We start from the raw sequence: 17,605 nt of genomic DNA, 5'->3' as shown, positions 1-17,605 counted from the left end.
CTTAACTGACTGACAAGCTGCATGGAATCCTTTTGGGAGTGCTGCATCCTCCTAATGGTATATCAGATATATTCATGTGTATATTTTAAATAAACAACTTAAGGCTCAGCACAAGAAAGGTTAACCTACTATTTTTTTTAACTGTGAAATATTACTAGAGAATATCAGACAGTTTCATCTGTATGTTTAACTACAGGTTTTTTTGCTCCCCCAAACTTAGTTTACAAGATGCTGGAATTGGATTTATCCTTGTCATAGATCGAAGGCAAGACAAATGGACCTCTGTGAAAGCCTCCATACTGCGAATAGCGGTGAGTTCTTTTTTCAGTTAAGGCCTTTATAGTGGTCCTTCCTGGTTGAACCTATCTAATATATAAAATGCTGTAAACATTTTTTTTTCTTTTACCAGCGTTACAGTATAACTTTTCGTTAAGGAAATACATTCTAACTGTTCTTACTTCTGTTTCTGATTTAACCCACCAAGACCTAGTGGTATGGTGTACAGCAGGGGTCGGCAACCAGGGCTGGCTCCAGGCACCAGCGTGCCAAGCGCGTGCTTGGGGCGGCACGCCGCGGGGGGCGCTCTGCCAGTTGCCGGGAGGGTGGCAGGCGGCTCCAGTGGACCTCCCGCAAGGACGCCTGTGGGAGGTCCACCGGAGCCGCGGGACCGGCGAGCGGCAGAGCGCCCCCCGCGGTGTGCCGCCGTGCTTGGGGTGGCGAAATTGCTAGAGCCGGCCCTGTCGGCAACCTTGCAGAAGTGGTGTGCTGAGTCTTCATTTGTTCACTCTAATTTAAGGTTTCATGTGCCAGTAATACATTTTAATGTTTTTAGAAGGTCTCTTTCTATAAGTCTATACTATATAACTAAACTATTGTTGTATGTAAAGTAAATAAGCTTTTAAAAATGTTTAAGAAGCTTCATTTAAAATTAAAATAAAATGCAGAGCCTCCTTCCCTCCCCCCCCACCGGTGGCCAAGACCCAGGCAGTGTGAGTGCCACTGAAAATCAGCTCACGTGCCGCAGGTTGCCTACCCCTGGTGTACAGTATGCTTATAATGTGGTCTGCAAAGTAGCTTCATCCCTACCTAGGTTCAAATGGAAAATAGCTTTTGCACTGGTAACCCAAAGCTAATAGATCTGAGCCATGATCATTTCACTGATCAAACAAGCTTTGTTTTTTTTATGAGGATGATGATTTTTAAAAAATGCCAGTTTTGGTTTAAATTGAAATTTTAAATTGAAATCGTCTCAGTATTTGTTTAAATATATGAAACTCCATTAACAAAAGTACATTTATAGGAGGAAGTTTTGTGGTTTAATATTTCAGAAGATAGATACTACATACATTTAAAATCTGCTAATTCTGCTAACATAGTTTTAAAACAGGTTTCAAAGAAAATTCAAGAGCAGGTGTTTTAAGTTGTTTCAGCATGCATTTCATAACTTTTTTTTAAAAAAATTACCAGAACTTAACTAACATACCTTAGTTATTAATTTTTAAAAATTAAATATAAACAGAATTGTTAAACAATACAAGTTATTTTATTACATAAGCTGCAAAAGAGAGGCACGTCTAATAATAAAAAATGAATATTAACTTGTATACTGATCGGGTACTAATCATAACCCTTTCTTATATTTTTTGCCTCTTTCGATCTTGTCATGCTGGCATTAATTACCATTATTTCAGAGTGTTTACCAGTAAGTGCAAAACCATAGAGCTGTAAACAGTTTCTGTGTAAGCGGTTCTCCTCCTGGGAGGTAAAAGCAAGTCAGAATCAAAGCTGCAAATTATTTGCCATCTTGGCATTGCTTCTTTGTTCTTGTGGCATTGCCACAAGGCTTCTTGTCCATTGTAGCATAGCAATTTGTTTAAATAGGTTTGACAATATCATATTCCCATAATAGGACTTGGAATTTCTGGATGTTAAAATATGTTTAATAAATCATCAAAAAATGCTGCAAAAATGAATCCTGATAGTACTTCATAAAAATTTGAGATCCAGCATTGAGAAGATTCCACTACTGAGACCTGAAAAGAGCTGAGTTTGGAGTGGTTGGAGGTGATTAAAGAAATGGGATTCACTCTCCGGTAGTTTATGAACTGTTCCCAAAAATCCAGCTTTTCTGCTTGATGTTATAAAATCACAATTGGTTGCAAAATTGTCTTTGATGTTGGGTTCTTTAGCAGCCATGATAAAGTTTATAGCTTACAGTAAGCTCTAATGTTGTGGTTTTAAGCACCAGGTACATATGAACTGCTCCATCTGTTGAAGAAATGGAAGATTTTTGTCTTTTACAGAACATAGAACCTGAATACCTACTCACTACGATACATATGAGACCTGTAATAGCAACGACTGCAATGGTAGCTGGTGTCTAAAGCTTAACTTCCTTCTTCAAGCAAAGAGGCAGAACCTGGCAAATATGCATAGGCTGTTGCAATGGAATCATAAATGTTTCCTTCTCTCGTTATTTACTGTTCTGCATACTATTTTAAAAAATAATTTAAAAAATCAACAGTTCCTTAGCTGGAGTTGCACACATGCTCAGCTTTGGCCTAATGCTGTTTCCATTGATGTCAGTGACAAAACTCCCATTGTCTTCAGTGCTGAACACATTTGAAAATTCCATTCTACCATCCCAAATAAAAATGTTGTGGCTAAATAGAGGTGACATTATGACTAGACTGGATGTGTATCATGGGAGACATTTATGAACGTTTTAGCAACTGCTAACTAGAAATTCACTTTGCTAACAAGAAATGTACTCACTTATATTTGTTTGTTGGGACTGCTCCTGTACACAAGTTTTGTTTGCATTGCATAGATTCATTTAATCACGAAACAAAATTAACTTAATGACACAATGAAATTTTGTTTCAGGTGCAGAGACTCTGCATTAGTGGCAGTAAGTGGCAAACAAAGAGCTAATGCAAGGGTTCCCAATGCGGTGCCTGCAGGTGCCATGGCGCCCGCCGGGGCGTCTAAGTGTGCCTGCATACTGGCTGGCGGACGAGCATCCGCCGAAATGCCACTGACAAGCAGCGTCATCCAGAGGCGTTTACATTGTGAATTTAACAGCATTTTGTGTAGAGACATTTTCACTATTTCCCTGATATAGTCAGTCAATTTTCTCTTTTATTACATGGGTTTTTAACACAAAAAAGGAGGAGAGAAAAATACTTTTTAAATGGGGTTGTAAAGCTACAAGCATTATCAGGGAAACTTGAGGACAGACCTAGTGCCTAGAACTACTTTTAATTATGTTTTTTAAACTGACTAGAATTTCAAATTAAAGATATTCCTCTAAGCTCATCTAACTCAAACTTCCCAACAATAAGCCCATATAAGAGAGCTCATCTTGTGCAGGAATCTGCCATTAAACCATGTTGGATGATTCTGGCAATTTACACTGTTAATGTAGTTTCAACAGAAGTATCTGCTTGCTGCTTTATATACAGGAATTCTGGCATATGTCTTCTGACTTGCTACATACAAGTGAATGTAGAAGGACTGAAATTGAATAACATTTTGGGTTATTACAGGGAAATGTAGATATATTGAGGTACTGTAGATAAAATGAGATTTCACGACTTCTCATTCTAGTCCAAATATTTTAAATAACTAAAATATGGATCTGACCTTGTCATGTGAAATGCGTGATGCTAGTCAGTTTCTAGCCTCTCTCATGTTGATGGTTCACATACTTGTCAGATGTCATCTCTGAATGCAGTTATTTATTCAGTTGAAAAGTGGGAAGTCTTAAAACCTGTCTTTTGGATTAGCCAATTGTCAGTCAGAGTAGACCAAAGAAAAGCAGTGGCAGCCTGAGGCTTTCTGAGCTCTTGGGCAGCAGATCAAGTTGTACTGTAGTTCCTTGGGGAAAACATGGATTGATGAACTGTGAACCTGTCAGCTATAGAAAGTGGAAATTCTGCTCTTCCCGGGTGATGTGTTTACTGTACCCATTCTACAGTAGCTCATCATCTTAGTATCCAGCATAGTAATGAAGCATAGAATGCTTCTTTATCAACCCTCCACAAGAGTTTCTTAATCCTAGGCTGAGTTTTGGTGCCATAGGAAGCTTGCATTTCAATAACTTTCCAAGCTATCATTAAGATTATATATAAATTTATCCACTTTAAATTCTGCTTTAAACATAGCTGGATTTGATTTTTGTTTGTAGGTACTTTAGCTTTCCACAAACTGGAGCATAGTGGGAAGCTTCCCGTCACTTAAGAGGAAGGGAGCAGCTCAAAGGTGGCTTCTGCAAGTCTGGCCAGCTAGAGAGGAGCAGCCTACTTCCCAGCACTTAACAGAAGCCTTGGGGAAGCCAGTAAGTGGGCTGCTCCTCTTTCATTCAGCCAGCTGGCAGCTCTTCAGTGCTCCAGGTCTGGGACACTCAGACGACAATAGAAAGCACGGTACAGTTCCTGGGAACATAACTTATCTTCATTTACTGGAAAGCTCTGATTTAGTGGGTGTACTGTATGTTAAAAAAAATCCCCAAATCAGAAAGGCCTTGCTGTTCTCCATTGGACTGGACATGGATGGTGTCAAAGCCAGGAATCTATAGATACACAATAAGGTAGGGAGATGGAGGGGTGTGTGTGTGTTTAAATGAACAAATGGAATAGATTATCCAGTGGGACTAAAAGTAGTATCAGGGGCTGTGTTGACCACTGAATCCCTCAGCCAGTTTGTGTGGTTTTGCAATATTTTTTATATTTATTTTTTCTCTACTTTGCTATATGAAAAGCTCATACACACACAAGCTGAAACTAACTAAGTCTCCAATGCTCCATGTGGATGACCCCCACCATTGAAGCCAGTGGACTCCATAAGGGCCCACCCCAGCCACCTGCATGGAATCTGCTTGCAAGATTGGGACCCACCTAACTATACAAGGCTAACAGTTAATCTGTCTCTGTACAAAATGCTGTCAAACAACCGCAGAGTATTTTTTTTCTCTGCTCTCTTTCAGTTCTAGTCATGTTAGGGGTTATTTCTGACCATCAGAGATGATGAACGTTTCAGCCAGAAGTATGATTTTTTTTTAAAGGATTTTGCATAATCTGAAAAACTGATGACCATCAAGGTTATCCAAAGGTGGCGTGTGGGCCTCATGAGACCTCTGTATAATTGAGCTTTAACACGTGTGTGTACACATTCTGCGAGTGTATCTAATTTGTTTGTATTGATTCAGTGTTACAAATTGCCACTTTTTTTTTAACAGCTTCATAACTGTGGCAGGATCTAGCAACACTGACTCAGACATACAAGAGGAGATTTCCCTTCATCTTTTACTTATCAAGAAAGTTGGCATCTTTTTCAGTATGATTTTCCTTCAAAACCTTCTTTTTGGCTTCACTGTGCATATAAATACTACAGGGAGTGGGCTGGTCCAGTGATGTAGCAGCTGTTTACTGTGGTAATAGGAGAGAATGTAAATCATGGAATGGATTCTGGATTCTTCTAGGCCAGTATAAGCTGTTTTATTGTAGCCTCTAGGGGTACATCAATATTGCAGCTGGGAGCGAGCCTTCCTGCTCTGTTAGACAGACCCACGCTAGCGAGGCTCGAGCTAGCATGCTAATAATAGCAGTATGGACATTGCAGCTTGGGCTGGAGCCCATCTGACCCCCTAAGCTTGAAAGCACAAGCCACAATGTCTACACTGCTATTTTTAGCATGCTAGCTCAAGCTCTGCTAGCACGAGTGTGTCCACCTCTGCTGGGAGCTATGGTTCTAGCTGCTGTGTAAGCAGACATACCACAAAATAAGAGCCACTCAGAAACGTCTTTGTTAGCCTACACAATGTAGAGCACAAACATGGATTTTGGAGAAGGAGTCTTGCACAGCGTTGCCATCCTAGTCAGAAGTGAGGAGGCACTGTGAGAATGTTAAACGTAAGAGATTAAAGAGATTGTCATGATTTAGTCATAGAGTAAGGTAATATCTTTTATTGGACCAGCTTCTGTTGGCGAGAGAGACAAGCGTTCAAACTACACACAGAGCTCTTCCTCATAGGTATTTTATAATAACTTTATACAGAACAGATTATTAAAAAGAAATAATGTAAAATAGGTATCCTTCTTTTCATCGTGTTATGCTATTTGTTTACTTTGGGAATTTCACTCTGCTTGGACAATAAAATTAGGCTGGTCCATTACTATTTATGTTTGTAGGTACTTTCAACTTTTGGTTCTTCTATACCAGCATAATGGTTCACAACAGTGCAGGGAATATTTTAACATTTTAAAAACAATAACTGTTCTCACTCTGAATTATTTTTAATTTAATGAAATAAAATCAATTCAGAAATTACAAACCCTGAATTTTGATCCTAAACTAAATTGTGTCCCTCTAAAAGGGCTGCAGAGTATACTTCCTGAAATAACGTTTTAAGGGAAAATGTTAAACAGGTTAATTAAAGATTTTAGACTTCGAAGATACTATTTGTGGAAATTATTCCTGGTTATTTAGGGTTTCTTTTTCTTTTTCCTTATTGATAGCTGTAGGTAATAGGTGTGAGAATACCTTGCAAGAAATTGCAGATTCCCTTGTACACTGAAACCGGTAACTCCTCACTTAACATTGTAGTTATGTTCCTGAAAAATGTGACTTTAAGCAAAACAATGTTAAGCAAATCCAATTTCCCCGTAAGAATTAATGTAAATGGGGGGGTCAGGTTCTGGGGAAATGTTTTTCACCAGACAAAAGACTATATTATATAAATACAATATAAGTTTTAAACAAACAATTTAATACCATACACAGCAATGATGATTGTGGAGCTTGGTTGAAGTGGTGAGGTCAGAGGGTGGGATATTTCCCAGGGAATTCCTTACTGCTAAACGATTAACTAGAACAGCTGAGCCCTCAAGGGTTAACACGTTGTTGTTAATGTAGCCTCACACTCTACAAGGCAGCACAAATGGAGGGAGGGGAGACAGCATGGCAGACAGAGACTCGTGTGTGTGTGTGTGTGTGTGTGTGAGAGAGAGAGATGCGCATTACTCCTTTAAGTATGCTGACCCCGCTCTAAATACACTGCCTTTTTAAGTAAATCAGCAAGTTGAGAGAGCCCCTGCTGCCAGCTAGCTCCTTCTGTCCTGAGCCCTGTCATGTCTCCTCCCTGTTCTATGGAGATGAGGTAGGCAGGAGCGGGGGGAAGGGGACACCCTGACATTAGTCCTCCTCTTCCCTTCCCCCTTGTACAGCAAGCAGGAGGCTCCTGGGAGCATTTCCAAGGCCGAGGGCAGGAGCAGCACATGGCAGTCAGGGGAGGGACAGCTGAACTGCCCGGCAATTGATAGCCTGCTGGGCGGCTGCCACACAGGGATCTTAGGAGAGCTGACGGGGGGCTGCTGGTCCACCCTGGTTCCAAGCCCCCACCAGCTAGCTCCAATGGGCTGCTCTTTCTGCAAGCAGTGGACAAAGCAGGCAGCTGCCAAACAACGTTATAAGAGAGCATTGCGCAACTTTAAACTATCATGTTCTCTAATTGATCAGCAATGTAACAATGTTAACTGGGACGACTTTAAGTGAGGAGTTACCGTCCTACCTTCAAGAAACATCACTTGGATCAATAAAACCATCTAATAAAAAAAAAACAACCCTGTTTCTATGAGAAGGCCACTGTAGTGTGGGTTAAGTAAAGAGACTATTAGTAACAATGTACATTAGTTACAGAACATTAAGTACCTAATTCAACTGTTTGAAATACTATTCAGTGCAACCTCATTTCATGGTTTGTAGCATTCTGCTTGAGCACCACAAAAATGGATATCATACAGTCAGAATACCGCATTGCCTTCTGTGATGTTGAGAAGCACATATAGTAAATTCTTGGACATTCTGTGTATTAACTTGTTTTACTCCTGCTGAGGTTTCGTTAGTGGTTAGGCATCAGGAGCCAATACTGCTTCTACTGAAGTCAGTAGTAAAACTCCAGTTGACTTTGGGTCTGATTCTGCTCCCACTGAACTCAAAGGGAGCTTTGCCATTGACCTGAATGGAAGCACAATGGGATGGGGTCAGGCCCTAGGTTTGGGAAACCTACACTCCCTGGAATTGCTAGCTAAATTCTTAGCAGGTTGAGTCAGCTTTCAGACATACAAGACAGATAAACTGAGTACCATGCATTTTATTGTACTTCAAATGAGACCTTGAAAACAGAGTTCCTGTCCATTTTGTGCAGGCGCTAAATGTTCTATGGCACTTTTTGTAAGAGTTGTCACATGCCAGAATATCCTCTCCTATCATCAATGTGCAAAGTTTTATGCCCTGAACAAATCTGTAAGGTCACTACGCTCTCTTCATTCAAATCCCTCCATCAGACCCACTTATGTTGTAATATCCACAACATATCAGTGATGACTAGGTTGTTCAGCAGGTAATAGCTAATTTTATTTTTATTTATAACTATGGGTAGAAGATAGGTTAGCTGTTGCTCAGCTAGAACTCTGTTTAGCCACATAATCTTATGTTCATTGCCCTTGTCCTCCTTCCTTCCTGTAGTTTATAAGACTTTTGTTTCATCTTATTTCATATTAGATTGTACGTTTTCAGGGCAGGAACTGTCTTCCTATGTATTTGTACAGCACCCCACATAATGGGCCAGCAATTCTGATTGGGGCCTTTGAGCCATAATTTAAATAATAAGAATAGCTGGCTGCTGTCTTCCACTCCACAGGTGGCTACATTTCAGTGGTGGTAGATGTAGTATATAGTTTGGGAAGCATTGTAGGAGAGGCACTATATAAATGATTATTACTATTACACAAATATTTCTTAACACCATTGTAAATAGTATGTACACATACAAGATGGTTTCAGTCACCTGCACACCGAAGGGGTTCTGGTCATGGAATATACTGTATGTGGAGGAAGTGTTACGTCAGTTGCACATGGATGTGAATATTTAGATCCTCTGAGGTCAAACGTTTATATATTGTGAATGCTGACTTTTTTTGGCAATGTTTACCTTCCATTAGTGCTCTGATAGTGACAGCACATCTTGGCTGCAGTAATTTCACTGCATCAATTGCCAGAAAGAGACGTGGTTCCAGGAAAATTTATCTTCTTAAATGACAGAACTGATGGAAATGTTGAACTGAAAAAGTTTCAGGAACCTTCTTCTGACACTTAATGATGGACAGCAGAGGAAGATATGAGGTCTTTCTTTCACATGCCTGGCTATCCTACAAATATCCAACCTATCTATGGGAGGGTAACATTATTCCTGGAATGACTCACTTCATGGATTAATACTGCCTGTAAGGATGTTAATATGTGATGCTGCTGTTTACTGGTATTGCAGTGAATTGATTGATATGTCTGTGTACCATTGCCATCTACTGGGTGGCATTCAAACTGTTCCACTGTGTCAGTTCCTTTACTGCTAATAGCTAATGGCAATTCAGTCGGTAGAGGGGTGTGCTTTTAGTCCCTTGCTCCAAGGTCTGTCCATGGTGCTGGTGTGATGTTCCAAATGGCCACAGCGGGCACCATAGTGATAACAGTGAAGTCCTAAGTTGTGAGCTGTTTGGGACAGAGACTCTGTCTTAATGTGTGTGTGGAGAAGACATACTATGTTGTGGGTACCATCACAGCATGAATAATAGCAGCCTGGATGGCCAAGGATTTGGTAGTGTCGTATGAAAAAGAATGTACAGTAATTTTTTTCCTGCGTATTGTAGGACTCTTTCTACCAATTTTCTCATTTCCTGACCTGGAAATCCATAGCTGTGTCCTGAGTATAAAATGTTAACTTTTTAAGTAAAATTGTTCTATATTTTTCCTCCTCTCTCTCTTACTTTGTGAAAAATTTGACGTACAATAAATGAACATTAACCCATAGTAACCACACATTAAATGAATCCATGGTTTAACTTCTTAATAAGTTGGCATGGAGCACTATTAAGAAAGCACTGTGTGGTTTGTTATGTCTGCTTACTATACAGTGGGCTTCATAACAAATATGCTGCTGGACTGGAGTGATGTGGGTTTTTTCTGTCCTTTTGTCTTTGCTCGTTCTAAAGTTGGCTAGTTCGTGAAGTTAAAATGTGTTTTAGGAATGTCTTATGTCGTCCTTGTCTCTGCAAGTCACCAGGACTTTCTGAAAAAGGCATAAAAAGAGTGCAGTTACCTAGCTAGTGATGATATGAGCTCAGATAAAGAGGAACAGCAGGCACCCATCCAGCATGTTTACAGTAGCAGTTCTCTAATGTTACCACTTCACATAGAAAGATTTACATATTCCTTCAACTACTACCTCCCGACTGATGCCTTCCCTGCTATGCGGAGTGCCATTTACAACTGGGAAAGGGAGTGTACAGATAGGAGAAATGGAGGCAAGTGGAGATGAGAGCAAATATGTAGGCAAAAGTAGAGTTGTACAAAGCTTACACTTAATGCAGAAGGAGAGGGGAAACTACTGGGCAGTTTTGAGTGTGGAGTGACTCAGTCTAAGCAGTAGGGGACAAAACTTATCTTGATAGCATTGTTTCAGATAGACTGGCTGTGGTGGTCTCTTTTAAGCTAATTCCTGACAGAGTCAATTATGGTAGTAATGGTTCACATGGCTAGCAATAGGCAAGGTATACAAACAGACCAGAAAAGATAATCATAATGCATTCAAATGGCAATGGAAAAAGAGAACTGTAAAAGAACTACACCTGTAAGTTTTAATAAGCCTCCTTTTTGTCAATCTACTGTTCTTGAACTATAACATTAATTTCAACTACATAGCTGTAATAATTGCTCTGGACAGTATAATTCATCATCCAAACACTTCACAGTCCAAGGTGAAAAATAGATGAGCGGGTTTTAAAATGTTCTGATTACAGGCCTTGATGAGTTTTTATTCAGTGAAGCATTTATGTAGGCCTTCGGTACAGTCAGGACATGGTTTAGCATGGGTTTCATATAGTCTAAAGCAGGGGTAGGCAACCTATGGCACGCGTGCCAAAGGCAGCACGCGAACTGATTTTCAGTGGCACTCACACTGCCCGGGTCCTGGCCACCGGTCCGGGGGACTCGGCATTTTAATTTAATTTTAAATGAAGATTCTTAAACATTTTAAAAATCTTATTTACTTTACATACAACAATGGTTTAGTTATATATTATAGACTTATAGAAAGAGATCTTCTAAAAACGTTAAAATGTATTACGTGAAACCTTAAATTAGAGTGAATAAATGAAGACTCGGCACACCACTTCTGAAAGGTTGCTGACCCCTGGTCTAAAGATACATTTATAGAACCCAGGAATACAGAAATTAATGGGACACACCTGTTTAATTATACTTACAGGCATCTTTCCCAGGAAACCTGCAGCTGGTCCTTGTTCTGCGCCCAACAGGATTTATCCACCGAACTCTCTCAGACCTCGCTTTCAAATTCAACAGAGATGAATTTAAAATGAAGGTACCTGTAAGTATTTCTGTGCCTCAACTATACTAGCAGTGATTAAGAAGGTACTTAAACTGGACAATGTGCACATTAGCAAATGGAAAAGAAATGCTTACATGTTACTTTAACAATTTATCTATGCTGTTCCATGTTGGTATTTTGTTCCCAGGGAGTCTTTAGACAAATAAGAGTATTTTAACATGTGAGTAAACATAAAATGAGTAATCTAATATCAAGCACTTAGCTAAACCCTAGAGTTAATATTAACATTTATAAATGTACAGCTTTGTTATGTAAAATATAGTGTATGTACTTTTAAAAAACTATTTTGTTCATTTATATCTATTGTGTAGTGGCAGATCTTGTATGTTTACATCATTGAGCAGCAGGAGGATGATTTCATTCTCAGCTGTTTTCAAATTCATATTGCTGAATATCATTTGTTTGCTAACACTGTTCCTCCTAACTAAAACACCATATATGTAATTTAATTTTTAATGATACACAGCTACAGGGTCTGATTTTTCAACCCAGCCTCCATTGTTTTCTTGCCCATGATTATTTGTGGGAACAATTAATGTTACTTAAATGTCCAAATACCTGAATGCAATCATAAAGTAGATATCAAAGCTGTCTAAGCTACATCAGTTTATAGCCATTGAAATTGTGGGTGAAAATTTGCACTCACAATAATATTTTCCTGAAAAGTGGAGCCTGGATTTTTTACGTCTGGCCCGTAATATAGTATCACTGGACGATTTGTCATATGACTGTGATGACTTTCTTAAACACCTCTTTCTTTTGTATAGATAATGACTCTTTTTACCCTAACTAGGGGGACATCTTCCTCAAAGTCAAAAACTGGATTATAATTGGGAACTAAAGCAAACATTCAAAACTCCAGTTGCATGTTGTAATTTTTCTCTCTCCCTTTCCACTCAAGTTAAGCCACATGCCTATGATGTCCTTGGTGTGACGTGAATTAACCAAATACCATAGCTTTCAGAAAATAGCCATATGTAGTGTGCCAAAAGCAAAGATTGTATGTTGTACAGTACATATGCCTTACTTAACGCATACTGTTCAACCTGAATAAAATGCTGGTGGTTATGTCTGCAGTCATTACATTTTGTAACATTTTCCAGCATAAACTACTATTGAGTTGGTGTGCTGTTGTATACACAAAGGGAACAAATCCACCCTATGCTTCTTCCCTTGATTTCAATGGCCTGAGTAAAGACTGCAGGATTTGCCCAGAAATTCCTAATATGAGTCTTGTCATTTATTTGGTTATATTAATTCTACTCCTTTATGGTTGTAGATCATAATGCTGGGCTCAGTAACAGAATTGCATGGTTATATTGACAAAACACAGCTAACAGAAGACCTTGGTGGCACTCTGGATTATTGTCATAACAGATGGCTCTCTCACCGCACTGTAAGCCTTAGTTGTTTTTATTTTTTGCAGTTTAGTGGGCCCTTCTGAGTTGTACTGTCAGTTATAAAACACATTATAATTAATGCAAGCTGACATCAACTGAGTGAGGAGATGATCTCAGTGGAACTTAATTATCTTAAAGAAATAACACAAGTAATAACTTTGGGAGTGGTTTTCTTAGGGTTTTGGAGCAAAGGAATATTGTTGTTTGGAGGCTGGGGGGGCAGGGGCTGGGTATTGTTGTTACAAGAGAGGGGAAAAGCTCAAGTTTAAAAAATGACTCCGGGTTATAAAAATGTGTGGAGAATGCATCTGATGTAATGCATTTTCTGCATAGAGAAAATATGCAGTTAAGACGGTAATGGTGAAGGTGTTTTATTTACAACTCTTGCTAGCAAAATATTATTTAAAACAAACTTTTTTTAAGCCAAACTTTTTGTTGTAGTCTAAAGTTTGCATTTAATATTTTTTGGGGGGGAGTTCAGAGGATGAAATGTCTTTAATGGTTTTATATATTCCAAAAGGCCATAGAAAGTTTTGCCCTAATGGTTAAGCAAACAGCTCAAATGCTTCAGTCCTTTGGGACCGAATTGGCTGAAACAGAACTACCAAATGATGTACAATCAACCAGCTCCCTTCTTGCAGCACATAGTGAAAAGAAGGACAAAATGAAGGTAGGTGTGTCGTATGAAAGTACCCCTGCTTTTAGTTAGCATGTTATTTTCATTATAACTAGCAATAAAAATACAATAGAAAAATTGGAGAGCTTTTGAAAATATTTAGATAATATTAAGAATGTGAGACCTTTGAAATCTTCTTAAAGCTGTCTGGCTATATTTGAAGTTTAATAAGGATCTTTATTCCTTGCAAAAATAATCCTGGAGGCTAAGAAGATATAGCACATACAAATGATGATATGTTTCTGTAATGGAAATTGCTGTACAACCGAAGATGTAGTAATGGGAATGTTTAGATTTTCATTTTTTTATTTGTCTTAATGTGTGCACATATATATGAAATTCTGATTATGAATGGACAAACCCGATAACATTTTTTTAAACATCAATAACTTGAACCAAAACTAGTTTGCCAGCAGTTTCAGAATACAGCAGCAAAAAATCTCCAGGTAATTGTGCACAACCAGATGCACTTGAAATCTTGAGAAAGTGTCCGTTATCATGAAACTTCCAACACAGGTTTGAGAGGTTGGAACAAGCGTGGAAAATGTTGAGGTTTAACTTTCAGGACCTTTAATTCATTACTTTTAATCATAGAATCATAGAAGATCAGGGTTGGAAGAGACCTCAGGAGGTCATCTAGTCCAACCCCCTGCTCAAAGCAGGACCAACCCCAACTAAATCATCCCAGCCAGGGCTTTGTCAAGCTGGGCCTTAAAAACTTCTAAGGATGGAGATTCCACCACCTCCCTAGGTAACCTGTTCCAGTGCTTCACCACCTTCCTAGTGAAATAGTTTTTTCCTAATATCCAACCTATACCTCCCCCACTGCAACTTGAGACCATTGCTCCTTGTTCTGTCATCTGCCACCACTGCAAACAGCCTAGCTCCATCCTCTTTGGAACCCCCCTTCAGGTAATTGAAGGCTGCTATCAAATCCCGCCTCACTCTTCTTTTCTGCAGAATAAATAAACCCAGTTCCCTCAGCCTCTCCTTGTAAATCATGTGCCCCAGCCCCCTAATCATTTTTGTTGCCCTCCACTGGACTCTCTCCAATTTGTCCACATCTTTTCTGTAGTGGGGGGCCCAAAACTGGACACAGTACTCCAGATGTGGCTTCACCAGTGCAGAATAGAGGGGAATAATCACTTCCCTCGATCTGCTGACAATGCTCCTACTAATGCAGCCCAATATGCCGTTAGCCTTCTTGGAAACAAGTGCACACTGCTGACTCATATCCAGCTTCTCATCCACTATAATCCCCAGGTCCTTTTCTGCAGAACTGCTGCTTAGCCAGATTACTTTATTAAATTGTTCTCGCTATTCTTCCTATAAAGAACACTTTATCTATGGTACTTGGCAAGATTTCTTTAGAAAGACCTCTAAAATATGTTTTTTGTTTTCTGCAGGAGGATTTGAGGTTAGCTTTAAAACAGGGACATGATATCCTTGAAAGTAATAGAAAGCCAGTTGCTGAGAACCCTGACTACAAACTCAACCAAGATCAACTTGACAATCAAACCACTGTGGAAAGGTGAGGTGAATGAAATATGGAGTGTGCATTAGTTTTTATTTTACACAGTTCTTTTATGTCCTAGTATTTAATTTTTATACATGTAGTTAGCAAACTGGCAAAGTGATTCAAGGTGGTAAATACTTAGAAGGTGTTAGTGGGCAGTAGCTCGTCTGCTCCAAATCCTCCATTGAGCAAAGTGCTGCAGGGTTCTATTTTGTCTCCTTTGTTGCTCAGTCTGCATGCGAGGGAGATAAGGATTCAGTTTGGGTTTCAGTGCCATCAATATACTGATGACACTCTGCTCTGTATCTCCATTTCATCTGGTTCAGATGATGCAGTTGATCAGCTGTCCCACTGTCTGAAGAAGATGGCTACTTGTTTGAGAGATGGCTGGCTGAAACTCAGTCCAGCTAAGATGGGGGATATTGTTTTGGGGGAAGCAGTAAGAGGGAGATCTTCTTTTGGGTTTATCCACCTTTTATGACCAAGAACTTAGGAGTCGTGTTAGGTCAACAGCTGTTTCTGCATGGCCATGTAGCAACTAGCAGAGAGTGCTTTTCTTCCTTCATCAGATAAAAGGTTGTAGTCTTTCAGATACAGACTTCATCAGAAACATTCATGTCCTTGGTACCTCTAAATCAGTGGTTCTCAACCAAGGGTACGTGTACCCCAGGGGTTCGCATAAGTCTTCCAGGGGATACATCAACTAATCTAGATATTTCCCTAGTTATGCAACAGGCTACATAAAAAGCAGTAGAGAAGTCAGTACAAACTAAAATTTCATCCTGATAATGACTTGTTTATACTGCTCTATATACTATACACTGAAATGTAAGTACCGTATTTTTATTCCAATTGGTTTATTTTATAATTATATACACCTCTACCCGGATATAACGCGACCCGATATAACACGAATTCGGATATAACGTGGTAATGCAGTGCCCTGGGGGGGCGGGGCTGCACACTCCGGCGGATCAAAGCAAGTTCGATATAACGCGGTTTCACCTATAACGCGGTATGATTTTTTGGCTCTTGAGGACAGCGTTATATTGAGGTAGAGGTGCAGTAAAAATGAGAAAGTCAGCAATTTTTCAGTAATAGTGTGGCTGTGATACTTTTTTTGTATTTTTATGTCTGATTTTGTAAGCAAGTACTTTTTGAGTGAGGTGAAACCTGGGGGTACGCAAGACAAATCAGACTCCTGAAAGGAGTACAGTAGACTGGAAAGTTTTGAGAGCCATTGCTCTAGATTGAGTGGTGCAATGTGGTCTGCTTGGGATAAATTAAAAGGCCACCCAGAAACTTCAGCTAATGCAGAACAGAATGTGGCGGTTCCTCGCTGCTTAATGTGTGATGCATGGCACAGAATATTGTTCTGTAATCTACTGTGACTGGCAATTCAGTGTGTGTAGGTTTTGACCATTAAGAACTTTATTTGATTCCTGGTTAGTTTAGACTTCCTGTCTCCTCACACTCATACCTGACAGTTGAGATTGGCTGGGACTATCCAGCTGACAACTGGCTTGGAGGCAAGATGGTCTCAATGGAGGGCTCATGACTCTGGAACTCTCACCCTTTGGGCTTAAGAGACCAACTTAGCTGACCTTGGGGTACATAGAGTGCGCTATGTATTTACTCAGATCTTGTCTGAGAAGGTGATTGAAATGGAGAGAGTTCTTTTCCCTTAATTACCTCTGGGGGAATTCTGTGCTACCGCACAATGCAGAATTTAATGTTGCGTGCGCAGAATTTCCTTTCTCCCACAGAAATGGGCTGCAGTGCTTCTGGGGGCCACTGGATCCAGCAGAGCCCAGCGTGCACATAGAAGACACTGCCAGGGGGAGAGGGAGCTAGAGGGTTCCCATCAGCTGCAGTTCCCAGCACACCCTGAGGAACAGAGACTGAAGTGTGCAGAAAACTCCATAAAGTCTGGGTCCCAGCATCAGGCTGTTTCTCCCTGGGCTCTGAGGAGTAGAGGGTGTCTAGGTGGGGTGGGGCCCAGCTGGGCTCTGGGGAGTGGGAGGGCAGATGTGTGGGCTGGGCCATGGCTGGGCTTTGGTGGGGAGTGGGTGTGGGTATCTGGGAAAAGGGGGGCCCTGGCTGGGCTCTGGGGGGAGGGTGGGTATCTGGGCTGGGGGGGGAGCCACATCTGGGCTCTGGGGGGTGCAATCTGGGTTCTAGGGTGGGAGGAGTCCTGGTGTCTGACGTTCTGGCTGGGCTTTGGGAGGGGGATGGGGAGGGGGCAGAGAAACAGGAACAGGGTTTTCATAGGGGGTTTCTTTAGCTCTCTACTTCTGGGGGAATCTTTTGTGTGTGTGTATTGTTACAGACATACCTGCTGACAGGTATTTTGAAAAAAATTACTAAAATAATTAGGGCTGTTGATTAATAAAAAAAATTAATTGCGATTAAAAAAAACGTAATCTCGATTAATGGCAGGTTTAATCGCACTGTTAAACAATAGAATGCCAGTTGAAATGTATTCATATTTTGGATGTTTTTCTACATTTTCATATATATTATATTCTATGTTGTAATTGAAATCAAAG

At 40.1% G+C, this 17,605-nt stretch overlaps 1 protein-coding gene across 1 annotated transcript in view; it reads left to right on the top strand.

The window, feature by feature from the left end:
• The window catches only part of MCF2L (MCF.2 cell line derived transforming sequence like), a 251,780-nt gene that overhangs the window by 197,667 nt on the left and 36,508 nt on the right, over positions 1-17,605 (top strand). Inside the window, exons 5-9 of the mRNA XM_045007516.1 lie at positions 221-311; positions 11,324-11,443; positions 12,744-12,860; positions 13,385-13,534; positions 14,947-15,071. Coding sequence (XP_044863451.1) covers positions 221-311; positions 11,324-11,443; positions 12,744-12,860; positions 13,385-13,534; positions 14,947-15,071 — 603 coding nt within the window. The remainder of the gene's footprint in view (positions 1-220; positions 312-11,323; positions 11,444-12,743; positions 12,861-13,384; positions 13,535-14,946; positions 15,072-17,605) is intronic.

This window comes from Mauremys mutica, chromosome 1 (genome assembly GCF_020497125.1).
Source record: "Mauremys mutica isolate MM-2020 ecotype Southern chromosome 1, ASM2049712v1, whole genome shotgun sequence".
Taxonomy (NCBI): domain Eukaryota; kingdom Metazoa; phylum Chordata; order Testudines; family Geoemydidae; genus Mauremys; species Mauremys mutica.
This window is presented reverse-complemented; position numbering and strand designations above follow the sequence as displayed.